This window comes from Rhamphochromis longiceps, linkage group LG3 (assembly GCF_057381845.1).
Source record: "Rhamphochromis longiceps isolate RC_006_pf linkage group LG3, R_longiceps_female_GT1.1, whole genome shotgun sequence".
Taxonomy (NCBI): domain Eukaryota; kingdom Metazoa; phylum Chordata; class Actinopteri; order Cichliformes; family Cichlidae; genus Rhamphochromis; species Rhamphochromis longiceps.
In genome coordinates, this window is record NC_140559.1 from 71,587,245 (window position 1) to 71,606,210 (window position 18,966).

General features: G+C 43.6%; 2 protein-coding genes and 1 long non-coding RNA gene across 3 annotated transcripts in view; all 3 read right to left on the reverse strand.

The window, feature by feature from the left end:
• Window positions 1–18,966, reverse strand: part of LOC146676653 (uncharacterized) — a 448,379-nt gene that overhangs the window by 257,319 nt on the left and 172,094 nt on the right. The gene's annotated exons all lie outside the window — the stretch shown is intronic.
• LOC146676665 (uncharacterized) lies at window positions 10,249–12,585 on the reverse strand. Its single transcript, XM_085400849.1, has one exon. It carries the CDS (start codon window positions 12,583–12,585, stop codon window positions 10,249–10,251), a length of 2,337 nt encoding a protein of 778 aa, XP_085256975.1.
• Window positions 15,425–18,554, reverse strand: LOC146676666 (neuroligin-2-like). The gene is made up of 4 exons (XM_085400851.1): window positions 18,525–18,554; window positions 17,481–17,714; window positions 16,599–16,912; window positions 15,425–16,293 (listed from the first exon to the last, which is right to left on the reverse strand). Exons 1-4 carry the CDS (start codon window positions 18,552–18,554, stop codon window positions 15,465–15,467), a joined length of 1,407 nt encoding a protein of 468 aa, XP_085256977.1. The 3' UTR covers window positions 15,425–15,464.

Genomic DNA, 18,966 nt, shown 5'->3' on the forward strand with positions numbered 1-18,966 from the left:
ACTCACTATGTTAAGTAATGTGAAGAGGATGCCTTTAGCTCCTATTGGGTTGGTTCCTTGATCAGTGCAATACAGAATCATTCATCTGGTTTGATGTAATGTCCTTCAAACACGTCAAAATGAGGCTCTGTAGTCTGTGTGGCCTCCACATGCCTGTATGACCTCACTACAACACCTGGGCATGCTCCTGATGAAGTGGCAGATGGTCTCCTGATGGATCTCCTCCCAGACTCCAGGACTAAAGCATCTGCCAACTCCTGGACAGTCTGTGGTGCAGTTGGTGGATGGAGCGAGACATGATGTCCCAGATGTCCTCAAATGGATTCAGGTCTGGGGAATGGGCGGGCCAGTCCACAGCATCAATGCCTTCGTCTTGCAGGAACTGCTGACACACTCCAGCCACATGAGGTCTAGCGCTGTCTTGCATTAGGAGGAACCCGGGGCCACCCGCACCAGCATTTAGTCTCACAAGGGGTCTGAGGATCTAATTTCAGCACCTAATGGCAGTCAGGCTACCTCTGCCGAGCACATGGAGGGCTGTGCGGTCCCCCAAAGAAATGCCACCCACACCATTAGTCACCCACTGCCCAACCATCATGCTGGAGGATGTTTCAGGCAGCAGAAGGTTCTCCAATATGTCTCCAGACTCTGTCACAAGTACTTAGTGTGAACTTGCTTTCATCTGTGAAGAGCACAGGGCGCCAGTGGCAAAGTTGCCAAGCTTGGTGTTCTCTGGCAAATGCCAAACATCCTGCACAGTGTTGGGCTGTAAGCACAACCCCCACCTGTGGACGTCGAGCCCTCATACCACCCTCATGGAGTCAGTATCTGACTGTTTGAACAGACGTGCATATTTGTGGCCTGCTGGAGGTCATTTTGCACAGCTCTGGCCTTTCTTTCCTACCCCACAGTACCTTTCCTTATCTTTTGTTTCCTACTCTTTTACTTAGTCTTTGATCACGGTTGTCTTTCTAGATAATTAATGTCATTTGTTCTGGGGCGAGTCAATGGCTCGGGTGCATTCTGGGACTGTCAGTTCACCAGTGTGCTGGCATGCTTCTTAACAAACACACCACTACAGCAAACATCTCAGTTGTACTTGTTGATTTCTTCAACAAAACACTGAACAAAACATGTCCTTGTGAGTGTGCTGCCTGGTGCTTTTACATTTTGTGGTAATTTGAGCAGCCCAGAAAGCATCCCATGAATTCAATTATGTTATTGTATCTGAACATGTACACGAGTCATTAAATTAGATGGGAAAGAATGATTCAGGGTAAACAACTGCACCAAGGGAATTACATTTTTCTTCTCAACATGTAAAATGTCTGTTGATAAGCAATTTCTGAAACAGACATTATAAAAATCACATTAAACAGATGTGATTAACTTTTTATTCTAGCAAACATAACATCAATGATGACACAATCAGTCTTCATCAGAAGTGCTCAAATCACTCTCATCGTCTGAAACGTCCTCCTCCTCCTCCGAGTCCATTTCCAGGAGTGGTTGGTGGCTGAGGATTCTCTTGTACACGTCCTTTACTTTGAGCGTTTCAGCTTTCAGTTCACTTTGTTTTTAAACCAGGCTATGGAGTCCTTTCTGTGCATCCTCCGACATGCCAACAAGGGAGGCTGTAAAAACAACAAAACTATTAAATATAAGTAAAACAAACAAACAAACAAACCTCACCTCATAAACACAAGGAGTTAGGATCATGTAATTAAACTTTTTTTAAGGGAGAAGGCAGTGTTAGTTAGCAACCCAAATATAGGTAAAAGATCCAGTAAGACTTTAGCATCTGCTATTATTTTCAATCAATTCATCACCAAATGTATAAATAAATAAAAGATGTGCTTACAGTCTGAGGAGATTGTCCCCAACACCACAGATCGCATTTGCAACACTGTCCAGTGATGCTGCATCTCCCTGCAAAGGATCATCTCCTCCTCTCTCAGGCGCCTCACAGCCATCACCTTCTCAAAGACCTTTCTCTTTGTCCGGAGGTCAGCAGCAGCTGCAGTTTAACAACATCAGATGGGAAAACATAGCAGCATATTATGATTCAAGAACAAAACATTCAACTGCTGCTCAGATACTGGGAGTTTGTTTAAAAAGGATATTTAGAAATCAAGAGCTTACGTTCACTTGTGCTCTGCCAGGGCCAAACGTCGCTCTGCATGAGGGCATCACTGGATACGATTTGCTTTGTTGCTTGTTTCCTTGTTGTAGTCGTCAACAGCAGCCGCCAAGCGTTTCTTCTCATCTAAGATGACCTTGTGAATTCTGTGTCGCCTCTTGTTGCTATCTGTAAATAATCATAAAAAGGAACACCTTCACATAATGCATATATTTACATTTTAATCTACACTCATCAATTCGTTTGCTAGAACAAATCACATCCAGCTTAAACAAACCTGGATCTGATTTTATTCTGTTTACAAAGTAGCTGTACAAGCTGTACAAACTGAGCATCAAACGGTCCGTTTCAAAGAAACTGTGACACCATTTTGTCTGTAAAGACTTTGTGTTCGCACTCTGATGATGACGACAAGCTGCTCTACTCGTGCCTGCAACGCTCCAAGGCTGCCATCAGTTTGATCCGTTTCTAAGTGAGAGGAATATTAATCAGAACACAGGATGAGTAACAGTCACCAAACTACAGTGGACTCTGTAATCACTGACTTGATGATATTCATTATAAGACATCTGGAGCCTTCATGTGCTGCATTATCATGAGATAACAAGTATGTTGGTGTTCAGCTTTATAAAACCAACTAGTACGACATCACTTCAACCCAGGTCCAATCCAATTTGATCAAACGCAACAACTCTGCCATCAATTCTGCTTTTACAAGCTTATTTTTCATTGTTTGTTGACACTGTCAGAAAGATCTTAACTCTAAGTTCTTTAATGAGGCCATGGTGGGTCCTGTTGTTATACACGAGTGCATTATATTGAGACTCACCTTCAGCCCATTGCTGCAGTGTGTCGTCATCCACACCCAGCTCATTTCTGCTCGCATTCAGGCTCTCCACTTGTTCTCTAAGGATCCTTATGATCTAAGAATACATTAATAAATGTCATTCATATGGACATTTTTAGAGTACTGGTGTTTTTGCCCCATTACCACACACATTAAAATGGGTGTTGAAAAAATGACCTTTAGATATCTCTGGCTCAAAGTGCGGCCCAGTTGTTCCACTTTCCTTTTGTTCCAGCCCAAAGCCAGGAGGCTCAGCATGTCTGTTCGCCCTGCATTTCAGTTAGTATACAAATAAGAATGAATGAGCAGGAGACTGAGTGGAATCTCACACACAGACACACACCTGCTTTAGACATGTACTTCGTTGTGATGGCCGCCCTAGACAGGAAACTGTTTACTTGCTCCACCTCTTCTCCAACTGTAGAACCGGCCCCATCCTGAAACGCACCTCCCCATTTGATCTATAGAAAGGAGGTCACAATACATGACTGCTGAATTCATTCAACCTTATAACAAAATGTCTTAAACGTATCCAAGACTACAAGCTGCAGTATACCTCGCACATCCAAGTGTGAGCTACTCAAAATGAAGTACACATTAAGATAAAGTCAAGTAAATAGTATTACGACAACACCAAGAGAAAAACAAAATAAATATCCACCCATCCAAATATGTATCCACACACACACACGTATGAGTATATGGTTATGGCGTTAACGTCATTTTAACAAGATTAACGCTGACAGCACTGATATATATGTGTATCTTACATCATTTGTGTGTCTCTGGATGTATTTCACAAACTCAGCAACTTCCTCATCTTTCTCAATGAAGACACCTTCAAAGTTCCCCTGCTCTGAAGTGCTGAACGAACACGGTGACAGTTGTTTGAAAAGAAACATCAAAATACAATTTTTGTACAAATCCATATTTGATTTATGTACACAATGCATAACGTACCTTGCATTTGATTGAAAGCGATAAAGCTTGCAGTTTCCATCAACTGAGACGGCGAGCATGTCTGGAGTGCAGGCAGGGCAGCTAAAGCATGGCTCCTTGCACATCCTGTCCACCTCAAACTTTACAGCACTCCACTCCAAGAAACTTTTACTGAAGGCATCAGCTGATATTCGGCCAGTCTTTTAAGTAGAGGACAAACAACAGAATATTCACGGACAGTCATCATAAACATTGATTTGCACAATTTCCTTAAACTTGACAAATTTAGAAACTCACCCTTCCAAAATGGGCTGTTCGTTCATCCAGCACTTTGACAAAGGCCTTAAGTGACATCCCTGCTGCAGCTTCTTAATGTCATAGAAAGACTGAAAGACATCCATTGAAAACAGGGTGCAGAAATTTAAGGTGCCAGGCCAATATCCACCACCCTGGAAGTCCTTAACTGAGGGGGACCACATTAGGCCACAGCTGGTGCAGCTCACCACTGGCAGTGCAAGGTTATAACAGCCTTTAGGAAGGATAAGGAGAAATCCAGTCATGGCTCAACAAAGACATTCATGTTTCCCATGTTGTTTTCAAAGCGGTCTGGTAAATCCAAATGACCTTTGACAGGTGCCCACATATACTGCAGGCTGAGGGTAATTCAAAACAATGTACAATTTGCACTAAAACCTGCAAACACATCTATTGTGTATGTACTGTGTGACAAAAGAGCAACTTACCATTTATGGTTACAAGAGCCACAATTGCACCGGGTGAAACCTCAACGTTACCTGCTGGGCAGTCACACACAGTCTGGTCTTTGCACAGGCAACAGCCGAACTAACATTAAAAACACACAATATATATAAAAAGAATTGGAAATTAAATGATACACAATAAATATACAATAACAGCACACACTCATAGTACATAGCAATAAATGCATAAGACTTAAAAACCGTACATATTGGATTGTGAAACTCTGATGAAGGCTGCAAAAACCCTCCTGTTACTGCCTCTCTGCTGTGCAGGACAAAGCGTGTGTGAACTGCAATATCACAGTCAGCACAAAGGAATGGAAGAGGCAGGCAGTCCAGACACCTCACAACTACTTGTTTGCCACACTGACACACACGGTGTGACTGTGGATCCAGAGTAGCTAACATATTGTCTATAAGACAAGGCCTGGCCTCTTTCCACTTTAGCAAGGACACCATGTTTCTGATCGCCCAGTGAGTAGCAGCTGACTCAGACAACGTCTCACAAGTCATGGCTGCGTCCTCTTCTCCATCCTCCAACAACTGAAGGAGCTCCTGACGAAGCACCTCAGTTCCACACACTAACAGAAAAAAAATAAAGAAACTCTTCCACAAAGTGAAAAACACTCTAGGCAGTATGTTTCTTAGGACTGCACAAAAGCCCTGCCTAACTCAACTATAACAACAAATATAAAAGTAAAGGAATCACAATATATACAAGAAGGTAAAGTACCTTTTGTTGGGTTGACACTGGCAACATAACTAGGTTCTTCACGTGGACACTGATGCTGATCTGCAGACACTGGGGGGAAAAAGAGATTGAAGAATATTTACTTACTGAAATTCTTTGGTGAAAACAAGTTGTGAGATAAAATCAATGGTTGTGAGAACACTGACCACGTGGCAACTAGTACTTCGACTGGATGATGGTCTTTGAGGAATAAAATCTCCCTGTCTGTCAAGGGCGGCATCACTTACATTTTGATTAGATACCTTGAGTTTGTAAATGATCAGATTACATAATTGGAATACAATGTATCCAATTCAGGGTTGCAGGAGGATGAAGCCTATCCCAGCTGATACAGGACAAAGACAGGCTGCCAGTTTATTGCAGGGCTAACACGATATGTGTAACAGAAAATCCACTTAAATGTTTGATATTTCTTATAATAATCATAATTATGACTATTATTTAAAGGTTTCTTTAAATAATACATTTTGATTTTTTATAACCTCTAAAATATAAACCTGAGCTGTTTCAGATTCTGACCTCTGACCTCACTGCAGCTCCCTCTTGGAAGTACGTCTGCTTCTTGTCTACCCCCAGTGATGACCGCCTGCCCTTGATATCACGTACTGTACCTGAGGAACAAAAAAGGACAAACACTTGCCTTCATTTAAGAAGTACATTCATACAGAGGTAATCTATGGAAACACACTAGTTCACCCTTTGGGAGGAATCAGTTCCTGTGAAACATTTCTGTAAATGAACATCATGTGGAGAATGAATGAAATGAGTTCTTCAGGTGACTCAGCAGTCCCACACTGACAAATGAAATCTAGTTAAACTATTAAGCATATTTGCTCTTCTGAAATCTGTGTTAAACAACAACAAACATAAATTAGTAACAAAAATACAGCTGAGTAGAGGCTTTACAAACCACCAGCAGCCATAATGCTAAATTTTAATCTTCAAATGTTTCTGAGCCGTCTTCAACCTGCTTTTAACACATTAAAGTCCCACAGTCAATGCAGCCTGACTCAATCCTAGATGTTCAGCACACACAGACACAGAGGTGCCGTTTAAAGTTTAGTGATAACCTGAGTCACTGATCATTTGCAGTATTACAGAGTCTGGCAGTCTTTGCATGATGTCCACGTCACTGTGAGTTTCTAGCTGACTCTCAGGTGTGACAGGTGTGCCAGCAGGAAAGAGTAATAATAACCTGCATCCTGAGGTTTGTCATGCAGGATTAAAGCAGCCAGGCTTTGTTCACACAGCTAGGATTGTATTTTACACTGACCCTGGGTCAGTATAAGTATCATACAGTTTAAACGAAGCACTGAAACTTGCACATATTTATTACAGATGCACTGAAGCTAATCGAGATATTTGCTGTCAGTCTGTGGCTGCGATTAAACACTTTACTGGAAACTTTATTAACTAGTAACTTCATCAGTCATGACAGAAGCTAATATTTCTGTGCTAACATCGTTTAAACAGTAACAGCTTTCCTCCAATATAAGCTAACGTTTACACCGTAACTTTAAGCTAGCACCATAAAGACGGTAAAACACGTAATAACATCTACAAATGCATCTTAAAGCTGTTATATTAGCACTCGGTGTATTACTAACATAACCACATTAACATTACTGACACTCGCAGACTTTTAATAGTCATTCTATAAATGCTGTCCGTTTAAATGGTCTTACCTGGTGGTCCATATGGTCCATAAGTGAAGCAGAGGGAGCCTGACCATGCGTCACACGTTTGACGAGTTGGGAGTGAGAACGTGTTGGGCTATAAGGAACACACTCACTTCCTGAGCCCTGGGCAATAAGAGACGTTTTGTGTTTTATGATTTATTGATATGTTTGATCCTTTCTGACCTGCGTTAATGAAGCAGTCATTAGAGCACCATGTCCGCTAGAATAGTTCTGTAGTTTGATGCTTGAGTCGTTGCAGACTTGTTGAAACTCCCTCACCCGTCAAAGCAGCGTCTTTGTTATTCGCGTCCAGCAGATGGCAGTGTTTCACTGTCTGACGGCTGTCTGAAGCTTCAGCTGGATTATCCGTTTGCTATGTTTGCCATGTTACAGTGGGGAGGAAAAACTCCTTTTTAACAGGAATATCTAGACATGAGTGATTACTGCAGTGGGGCACTATCTGTGCTATCTATAAGAAATGTTAGCAACAATAAAACTCTGAGGATCAGGGCTCCATTTCACTCCAGTGTTCAGTGGCATTTTAAAAGAGTGAATACCGACGCTGAATGTCTTTGTAAAGCAAAAGCACTTTGTTAGCCTTTACAGAGCAAAGCTATGGATCAATGTGCAGTGAAGAAAAATCGAGGTGGCCAGTCTGTCCTTTCCTAACCAATCACAGAGCTCCTTACATTGTTGCGCTGGAGAATAACTAAATATAATATAAAGATGATATTGAAAATAATCTTTTGTAGAGTCACTACTTAGTGGGCAGAGGACAGTTATCACTTTGCTGGATGCTTTAAAGTCGCATGTTCTGTATTTGCTGTATGCAGATTAGCAGGATATTAACAGATTAACAGCTTTTATTAGACTTCATATGATAATCAACAGTGAAGTGTTTCTCTTTCAGTGTTTATTCTTGCTCATTGAATGATCTCTGTTCAGATAATATGCTGCACTCATCTCATGTTTCTTTAAATACGGCATCACTTGTCCAGCTGTCAAACTCTGAAAGAGTTACAGTTTCACCACTGAGCACTTTGAATGGTTATTCTTTTATTTAAAAGCACTTATTCTAGCTGCATCATCAATACGACAAAAACAGTGACTTCAACAAAAATTTATCTAAAAATATTTAGGGGGAAATGTTCCTACACCCCTCATGTAAATGTTACATCTCCAAAAGGGAGAAATAATCAGAATAAGGCGTAATCATTGTCATGATAATAATGACCATGAAAATGAAACTAGGCCTACCTTTAGTTCAGCACACTCAGTGTTGCATAAAGACATGCGAACATGCCATCATCCATTCTGGAGCCTACTTTTAAAAAGAGCGAGCTGTTTATTCTGGCTGAGTAGCAAACAGAACCAACCATGAAAACCTAAACTGGGAAAACACTCGGAAACCTTGAACACTGGGAATATGGAGACACAGGGGTAGGTGAACAGACACTGACAAAGGACAGAGGAAAACAGAGACAATATATATAAGACAAGAAGTAACACAGACACCCTTTTCGGTGACAAAAATGAGAAAATATCCAGTGAAAGGCAGTTCTCTTGGAAAAACTGCCTTATTGATGTCAACGGTCAGAGAAAAATGTCTGATAGGAAGGCAACCGTAGCTCATACAACCATTTGTTGCAACCAAAGAATGCAGAAGAGCGTTTTGGTCAGCTAAGAACAGGAAATTGAAGCTACAGTTCTCAAAATTTGACATGAGAAGATTGGATAAATGTTGCCTGGTCTAATGAGTCTTGATTTCTGCTCTGACATGCAGATGGTCGGGTCAGAATTTGGCATAAATAGCATGAAAGGATGGATCCATGCTGCCTCATGTCAGCTGTGCAGACTAGTGGTGGTGGTGTCACTGTGGGGGGGAGGGGCGGTATTTTCTTGCTGAAACGTTACATAGTGTGTGTGTGTGTGTGTGTGTGTGTGTGTGTGTGTGTGTGTGTGTGTGTGTGTGTGTGTGTGTGTGTGTGTGTGTGTGAGAGAGAACAACTTGAAACAAACTGCAGCAATAAGGGCAAACTAGTGCACAGTTATGTTTACGTGAGCGTTATTTTGTATGCATTTGTACAGTTCCATAACTGTGAGAATACATTGATAGCATTTAACTCTAGTAACAGGCATTTGTACCAGTAAGCATGAAAAAGTAGGGAAAAGAACTAGTATGTAAGCACTGACTAGTACTGTAAAGTATATGTGTATATAGGGCAATCGTGGCTCAAGAGTTCGCAGTTCATCCTGTAATTGGAAGGTTGCCAGATTGAGCCCCGCCTCCGACAGTCTCGGTCGTTGTGTCCCGGGGCAAGACACTTCACCCGTTGCCTACTGGTGGTGGTCAGAGGGCCCGGTGGCGCCAGTGTCCGGCAGCCTCGCCTCTGTCAGTGCGCCCCAGGGCAGCTGTGGCTACAATGTAGCTGCCATCACCAGTGTGTGAATGTGTGAATGACTGAATGTAGTGTAAAGCTCTTTGGGGTCCTTGGGGACTAAGTAAAGCGCTGTACAAATACAGGCCATTTACTGTGCGTGTGTTTATGCTCAAGTGTATGAATAAATTAGTCAGTTTTAAACAGTTGCAATTTAAACAGTAGAAGAGTGGCACTATATTTATATATTTATAAAGAATTTCAAACAACAATTAATTGATGCTCAAAGCAGGTTTATTTAATTAATATCCAGATTTCCAATTAGTTCCCAATTCATTCAGCAGCAAATCACATCACCACTCACTTCAAGGCTGTATGTATTATTGTAAGGTAGACCCTACAATAGTACATACAGAGAACCCAACAATTATATGACCCCCTATGAGCAAGCACTTTGGCGACAGTGGGAAGGAAAAACTCCCTTTTTACAGGAAGAAACCTCTGGCAGAACCAGGCTCAGGTCGGGGCGGCCATCTGCTGCGACCGGTTGGGGTGAGAGAAGGAAGACGTTTGTTGTAGGTCTGATTGAAGGACTGATGTGATGGTAAGTTTTCTGCTGCTCCGCTTTGAATATTGAGAGATTAGTTGATGGATTTCAAGCCAAATTGTGCCCAAGTTTAAGACCATATTCATTGGTTGTTTTTGTTGATGTTATTGTTTTGGGCTTTTTTTCCACAAGAATTTCTAGCTCCCCTAGAATTCTGGCCACCCAAACGATGATTGCTGCTGAGAGAGCACAAGGTTTTGTCCCCCTGTACTATTCATGTCAGTGCAGGGGGTTCTCCTTGAGAGGCCAGGGTCGAAAAAGGGATGCTTCAGAACCTCCGAGGGTGTTATGCGCTGATTTGCATCCAAGGCCAACATTTCTTTGATTAGCCTTACAAATAATGTTTGGCCATTTTCCAGTCCTCGCCTAACCTTCAGCAGTTGTTCGAGGTCATCGAGACGCTTAAGTTTTATATATCGAGTTTCCTTGGATCGATAATCTGTCTCGTATTGAAATTGTTCTGGGGTCTTAAATGTCCAGCGCTGTTCGTTGTGGTTATCCTCGATGAAATAGCTGTCAGTGTACAAGCCAGACTCTAGAAGATGATCTGGTAGCTGACCCTGAGTTTCAATTATGAATTTCAAAACGTCATAATCGTCTTCCCCAGGATAGAGAGGCACCCCTGTAGCAAGCTCCACAGCTACCAGCCCCAGAGACCACATGTCGATTGCTTTGTCGTATGGAATGCCAAGCATAACCTCAGGTGCACAATAACCAATTGTCCCCACACGGTCACCAGGAATCACTGCAGAAGCAGGACATGCGAGGCCAAAGTCTATGAGTTTGACTTTGACGGGAGACTCACTGCGGTTCACAACCATGATGTTTCCAGGTTTGAGGTCAGCATGCACTATTCCCACAGAACCCAGGTGGAACAGAGCATTTGCGAGCTGATGCAAAATTGGCCTGAGTTCTCTCATTGGGAGACCTCGGTTATTCCGGTCCCCTATGTAGTCCCACAGGCTTTGGTCGAGGAGTTCGAAATTCAAGCAAATGCGCTCTCCATCGAGGAAATAGCCGTTCCATTCGACAATGTTGCACCTGTCTGGATCCAAGCGTCGTAGCTGCTCCAGGATGAAAATTTCCAGTTTTGCCTGGAGCAGAATTTCAGGGTCGCTCTTGTTGACTTTAATAGCAACCGTTTTGTTGTTTTTTGTATCGCGACATCTGGTTACCAAACCAAAGCCTCCTTCTCCAAGGAAGGCCTCTACCACGTGGTGATCTCCTAAAATGGTCCCTTTCGTTATTTGAAGATCATCTTCAGAGGCAGATGGGTTGGCTGAGGTGTTGATGTCTCTTTTTTGAGGAAATTCAACTGAGTTTTGGAAACTGCAGCTGAATTTTTGCGATCCATGACTTTTCCAGCTTGAAGGCTGCTGAGAGAGCACAAGGAGTTCTCCCCCTGTACTATTCATGTCCATGCAGGGGGTTCTCCTTGAGAGGCCAGGGTCGAAAAAGGGATGCTTCAGAACCTCCGAGGGTGTTATGCGCTGATTTGCATCCAAGGCCAACATTTCTTTGATTAGCCTTACAAATAATGATTGGCCATTTTCCAGTCCTCGCCTAACCTTCAGCAGTTGTTCGAGGTCATCGAGACACTTAAGTTTTATCGATCGAGTTTCCTTGGATCGATAATCTGTCTCGTATTGAAATTGTTCTGGGGTCTTAAATGTCCAGCGCTGTTCGTTGTGGTTATCCTCGATGAAATAGCTGTCAGTGTACAAGCCAGACTCTAGAAGATGATCTGGTAGCTGACCCTGAGTTTCAATTATGAATTTCAAAACGTCATAATCGTCTTCCCCAGGATAGAGAGGCACCCCTGTAGCAAGCTCCACAGCTACCAGCCCCAGAGACCACATGTCAATTGCTTCATCATATGGAGTGCCAAGCATAATCTCAGGTGCACAATAACCAATTGTCCCCACACAGTCACCAGGAATCACTGCAGAGGTGTTACATGCGATGCCAAAGTCTATAAGTTTGACTCTGACTTGAGACTCACTGCGGTTCACAACCATGATGTTGACAGGTTTGAGGTCAGCATGCACTATTCCCACAGAACCCAGGTGGAACAGAGCATTTGCGAGCTGATGCAAAATTGGCCTGATTTCTCTCATTGGGAGACCTTGGTTATTCCGGTCCCCTATGTAGTCTGACAGGCTTTGGTCGAGGAGTTCGAAATTCAAGCAAATGCGCTCTCCATCGAGGAAATAGCCGTTCCATTCGACAATGTTGCACCTGTCTGGATCCAAGCGTCGTAGCTGCTCCAGGATGAAAATTTCCAGTTTTGCCTGGAGCAGAATTTCAGGGTCGCTCTTGTTGACTTTAATAGCAACCGTTTTGTTGTTTTTTGTATCGCGACATTTCGTTACAACACCAAAGCTTCCTTCTCCAAGGAAAGCCTCCACCATGTGGTGATCTCCCAAAATGGTCCCTTTAGATATTCCAAGCTCATCTGAGCCGAAGGATGGGTTGGCTGACATGGTGTAATGTGTCTGTTTGCGCTGTGGATTGGTGAGAAACAAAACTGAACTTGTTTTGGTTTCTCTCGTAAATTGCTCTCAAAACTTCTCAAAAGGGTTTCAGTTGCTGCAGGTCAACGTCCGTTAAGCATAAAGTAACAGGTGAGCGCTCCTATTTATGGGTTTTGGGATCAAAGCAAAGTTATGACGTCAGAAAGGATCAAAGCAAAGTTACCGCGTCACAAGCGATCGAAGCGATTCTAATATGTGCGCATGCGCACATATGAGAAGGATCGAAGGATTCTAATATGTGCGCATGCGCACACACGTGCTTGTTTGTGTAATATTGTTCACACTAAACTTGACCCTAATCAATTTAATATCAGTCAATCAAAGAAAATGTTAGTTTTGGAAAATTTTAAAATGACATAACTGACAGTTAAAACATTTTTTGTTCATGTATTTGTATTTGTATTGTCTTCGGGGGGTTTTTTGCATACCATGTCAAGCTTTTCTGTATATAGTCATGTCGTAGATTTCGGAGCAAACAAGAAATTGAATTGGATTTTAATATTGCAGTGCTTGGATTTCGGATTTGGTGCTTAAAACTTCTTGAAACTGTAACCGTATTTCATTCACCACAAATAACTATCTGATTGAATAGTTTTCTTATCAGATAGAGAAATAAAACGAGTCACAAAGTCTAAAAGCAACATTTCTCTGCCTGGGCTGTACCTCTGCACGTTAGTCTGTTTCAATGTGTGACCCCTCACCCCCTCCCTGATCAGTCGGGGGTGAGTGCGCTAATGTGCCTGGAGGCCGTTTTAATGAGTGTTTGCTGGAAAACGAAAAATACAAGAAGGATTTGTACGTTTTCACAACGGGGGAGTTTGCGTAAGTACTAGTAAATAATTTTCTCGAGTGTGTACGTTACACATGTTATTTGTTTAAAATTGGTATTATTATTTTGCTAGCTAGCAAACTCGCGGGATAAAGGATTGAAGTGCACTCAGTGCGATACAATACGGTGGCGCTATTCTAACAGTTAGTTATTGCAGGGTAACTTGTAGAATATGCTGTGAATTGAACCAAGATTACACAGCAGTAGCAGTAATACGAGTTACTTCCCTCAAGTGAAAGCGTTAAACGTTAGCCCGATGCTTAACTAGCCAACGTCAGGCTTTCTGATTGAAGGCTAAAAGCGACGTTGTCACCAAGTAAACAGAATATTGATGATATTTTTGTGTATCGCTGCAGCCTTTTCAAGTATTAACCTGGTGTCTTTGGGAACAGCTTAGGGGGAAATGACGGTAATATGACTGAACCATATGGGAACAAAGAATAGGCACTTTTTTGTGCTACCGAAGTTTCCTCGCTTTCATTCAAAATCTGTTTCTCATTAAACAATTGAAACATAATGGCTTCAAGCTGACATTGAGGCCTGTGGGGCACTATCAGCCACTGAGACAGTAGACAAGTGACTATTTCACACTTTAACGGTGTGTTCACACCGAACGCGATGGACGCGAATAGAGCGTCAGGTTTACATGTAAAGTCAATGGAAAGGCGCGATGACGCGCGATTGCGGGTCCCGCGAAAATTCGGAAGCAGATTTGCGTCGACGGACGCTTTACCTCACGTACCCTAAAATGAAAAAGTAGTGACAGTAAGATGGAGGCTGCACATGACACCATGACTGAGTTCACAGCTGTTGCTTTGATTCTAACGTTTAAGACTTTTGGCATCGACTCCGTTTTAATAAATGAGTGCTGGAAGGCGTCGTTTGACTTCAGGAGCTCCTGCGATGCTCCTGCGATGCTCCTGCGATGCTCCTGCGATGCTCCTGCGATGCTCCTGCGATGCTCTTACTCTGCGGGAGAAAACCAAAAACCAAAAGTAGCAAACATGGAGCGATATGACTCGTTTAGATTTTGGGAAACGTGCATCGACAGGTACAGTGTCCTTTTCCCCGCGTCTTTAAAAATAATTCATGCATAGATCCCCCACTGAGAAAACCCTTTTATATACTTTCTCCTTTGTACACATTTTATATAGAACTATATATAATATCATTTCTCTATATCTATATTTTCAGAAAAATTCTTTCCACACAATAAAAAACAACAATTAAACAAATGCTTCAAACAAAACAACAAAAAGAGAGAAGATGGAAGAAAGAAAATCACGACTGAGGCCAGTTTGGCACTTTGTCATGAGAACATGACAGAACTCTGTTAGTTGACGGTAAATAGCGAAACTCTATTTTTCTTTGGTTTTTCTTCTCCCTCGATGAGAAATGAAACACAGCAGTACTTACTTGGCACCTAAAAATGCTGGTAGAATGAAAGATATCAGTGTTTTCATGGTTATATGTTTAGTGTACGCCTCCCCCTCCAAACTGCTCAGCAGATCGGGAATTTTTAGAGAAGAGCAGGAGGGAGGCGTGTCAAATGAGAGGAAGAGAGCAGTAATAAAACACGGATGTAGAAAAGAGAAGCATAATGTGCACATAACACACAGGAGATGGAAAAAGAGATGACGCCAACGTAAAAAAGAGAAAACAGCGAGGAGCGAGAGAGCATTCGTCCCTTTGACAAATGTTGGAGGTCTTGAGCCTGGAAACAGCAGACCGTCTTTGAAAACAGTATCTTTGAAAGATCTGAGTCACCCACCCCAAACTGCTCATCTGCTGCTGGACACTTCAGTTGCACCTCCACATGCCACCAGTGGAGGGAGCTGCCAAGTTTCACAGCACATGACGCAGCAGGTGTAGTTGCTTTTGGAGAAAGAAGAGAATAAGAGGACAGAACGAAGGCCCTCGTCTAGAGGCCTCCCTTCCAGAGCGGAAGCAGAGCCAGTGTTCCTGGTCCCTAGGTGGCGCTGTGTCGGGCCTGTCCCTACTATACCCTGGTGGTGGAGTGGGGGTGGGGCAGGGTGTTGTTGTGGCCGGTGGAGGGGAATGTGTTGAAGGCGTGAAGAGGCTGCATGCTGGTGATGGTGCTGGGGATCACGGTGATGGTGTTTGGCTTCATCAGCGGCACGTTGTCGGGGGCGCGGCGCAGCGCCAGGGTGTAGTCGGGAGGGCAGGCGGGCCGCAGGATGTCGTGGGGTCGCAGGGGCTCCATGTCGTGGTGAGCGTCGTGCTCCCAGTCCTTCATCTGCAGGGACATGATCTCCTCCTCCTGGCTGTGAGCCAGGTCGTTGGCGGGGCCGCCCCGCTGAGGGGACAGCCGGTGCCGGCGCATCTCGTGCCGCTTGTCACGCTTGTAGTAAAGGGCGGCGAAGGCCAGGATGTTGAGGAAGAAGAGCGACGCTCCAACTGCAACTGTCACGCTCAGTTCGGTGGAGTAGTCGCGGGTGTGTCTGGGAAAGAGGTCCTGGGGCGGGCGCTCTGAGCCCTCGGGCTCAGGATCTGATGGGAAGGTAGGGTAAGGATGACGAGTGGTTCGAGGAACGTTGTTTCTGGGCCTCATGGTGCCGGGGTCACGGCCTGCGGGGGAGCGCGTAGTGGTGGGAAAGAGCACGTCGTGCAGGCTGTGAAGATGAGGGACTAATTCCAGCCAAAAGGCCACTTTGTTAGCTCTGTAGTTGTCTCTGACACGAGGTTTCAAACCGATGTGAAGGTACTGCTTGTCCTTCCAGTTGAACTTGGTCCAGATGACCTCCTCGAAGCGGTTGGGCTTGGTATGAATGAACTTGGTGTCCTGAGGGACGGGCAGGTTGGGGTCCCTGGTGGAGCATAAAGGTTAAACGTTTCAGTTCAAAGTTATATTCAGTCTCCATTATAAGTAACATGTGGCATCAATACACTGAATACAGACAGGAGGCCCATTCTCTGTGCAACCTTTAAACTATCTAAGACCAACCGGCTGCTCTGGGATCTGGATGCTTTTGGTGAACCAGTATGTTCAATTCTTCAAAGCCACACGGGAATTAAACTAGCAACCTAGATTCAAGTATTCAACATGACTAGAAGGCTGTCAGAGAACATACAGTAACGTGTACAGTTTACACTACTGTGACATGAGGCCTACCCAGTCTTTGCGAAGTTAGTCCAGTAAGTCATGACCACAGCGCTCAGCATCACATCGTTCTTGGAGAAGTTGCACGGGAACAGGTCCGTGGCACCGATCATCGGTACGCCGAACACGTAAGGTATCTCGTCTCCGTGCGCGGCGTCGGCCCACTCGGGCCGCGTCTCGGTGTGGCAGTGGTGGTAGAACGTGTAAAAGTAAACTGGGGACTGAAACTCAGCATGGAGTTTGGCAGTGGCCACAGCTGGTGCCACCCACTGGTGGTCCGTAAACAGGAAGCGAGTGAGAAATCTAGAGAGGAAAAAAAACTCTTTCTGATAACAGAAGGAGTGACAGGCAGCAGAGAGGAAGCATGACTGCATTATCCAAACATGTCTGTACTGTGACTGTGGTCCGGCTGTGAGGGGTTCGCAGGCCGATCTGTCAGAAACACCGACACTGAGATTGGGAGCCCACTACCTGGGGGATGATAGCATTACTGCCCACAGAGCCTCAAAGGTTAAGGCGCAGACACGCCGTGATGTGGATGAGTGGCTCTCTTTAGCACGCTTGTCTTGTTTGATGCACTTCACTGGGCTCACATGTTACTGATTCCATTCTTTACTCGCATGTTTTAAACGCTTAAAGCACTTTCACAGCTTTTTATATTCTTTTGAAAATTCATGTGAACTCAAGCTGTCAGAATTGTAATGTAAGCTTTGATAATTGTCCACATTTGTCATTTTGACGATTATCCGTTTATTTTAATGAATACAGCAAACAGAAAAAAACGAACAAATCAACAAACGCGGCTCCTAATGAGACAAAACCTGATGATGCTGCAAAATGCAGTTAAGTGAGAGGAGGCTGTAAAATGGAATAACTGAAAAAGTGGCAGTGTACAGAGGTGGCGTCCTCACCCTCTGGGTAGCCGTAGAGGTTGTCAACAAAGTTGGAGATGGTGTAGTCGAACGCCGCAGCTGAGATGCCGTCGTTGTCCTCACTGTCGTCCACAAACTTCAGCCCCTCTCCCTGGTTCACTCCTATCAAGATGTCATAGTTTAGGAGCTCCCCCTGGTGGAGCAAATAAGGAAGAACATGCTGAGTGCTGGAACAGAGCCTGTGTGCATCACAAGTCTACAACAGGAAGTGCAGCTGAAGCACAGCTTTGTGAATTGGCAGCATTTCATTTCCCAGTAAACAAAATAAAGATTAGCTGTTGCCATGAAATTCCTACTATAAAATGTAAATACTGCAATATATGCAGGGTTCATACACATTTTTAGGGTCAAATTCAAGCACTTTTTAAGCACATTCAAGGTCAATTTTCAAGCTTTTCCAGCACATTACCAAAAAAGAAGCATGTTTCACTTTGCATCACCTCAGTAAGACCTTGTAAAAATTTAAACAAATCATCTGAGGTCGATTTAAATGTCTTTTGTTCCCCTTTTGTTAAAAGAGCAGCACACAAAAATACAGAAAAAGGAAACGGTTGCCTTACATGCATATAGTGTACAAACTCAAAAAACACATTCCTCTTAAAAATGCGCAAATGTGAACAAATCAACTTGTTAGAGATCTTCATCTCCACTGTAAATAAACAACAAGCCAGAAAACAAGAAAACTGCACCAAACACCACAAACACCAACAAATTAATGTCTTCTCATCAGACATTGAAGCTTCTTTCCTGTGTGACATAAAAAATAAGAGACCGATGTTTGTTTGTTTTTTTAACTAGTTAAGCACCCACGTTCAGTCATCCACCCATTCACGCACACATTCACACACTGGTGATGTAGCTACAGCCACCCTGGGGCGCCACCAGGCCCTCTGACCACCACCAGTAGGCAACGGGTGAAGTGTCTTGCCGGGTGAAGTGTCTTGCCCAAGGACACAACGACCGAGACTGTCCAAGCCGGGGCTCGATTACAAGGCGAACTCCTAACTCTTGAGCCACGATCGCCCAGTGGGGACATGGGGACATTTCAATTTCCAGCAGGAAGCTCCCCCTTTTTGTTAAACCCTTTAGATCAGGGGTCGGCAACCTGCGGCTCTTTAGTCCTTATAGTGCGGCTCCGCGTGGTTTGTGAAAATAAATTAGCTGAAGTGTATTTTATTTATGTTAGTTCTTTTTTTAACTTGTAGTTCTAAATTGGAAGATTATTGTGATTTTGCAATATACAAATAAAATTATATTTTCTTATTTTTTCATCGCTCAAAATAAGCATCACACTCGCGGAAGCCGGTGTACCCGGCGAAACGCCGTGCATTTATCGAGCCTTTCAACCCCAGATAGGCCAATTATGGCTCTTTGGCTCTTTGGGTCTTAAAGGTTGCTGACCCCTGCTTTAGATGAACAGAGTTTTTTAATTAAATACATAATCTTTA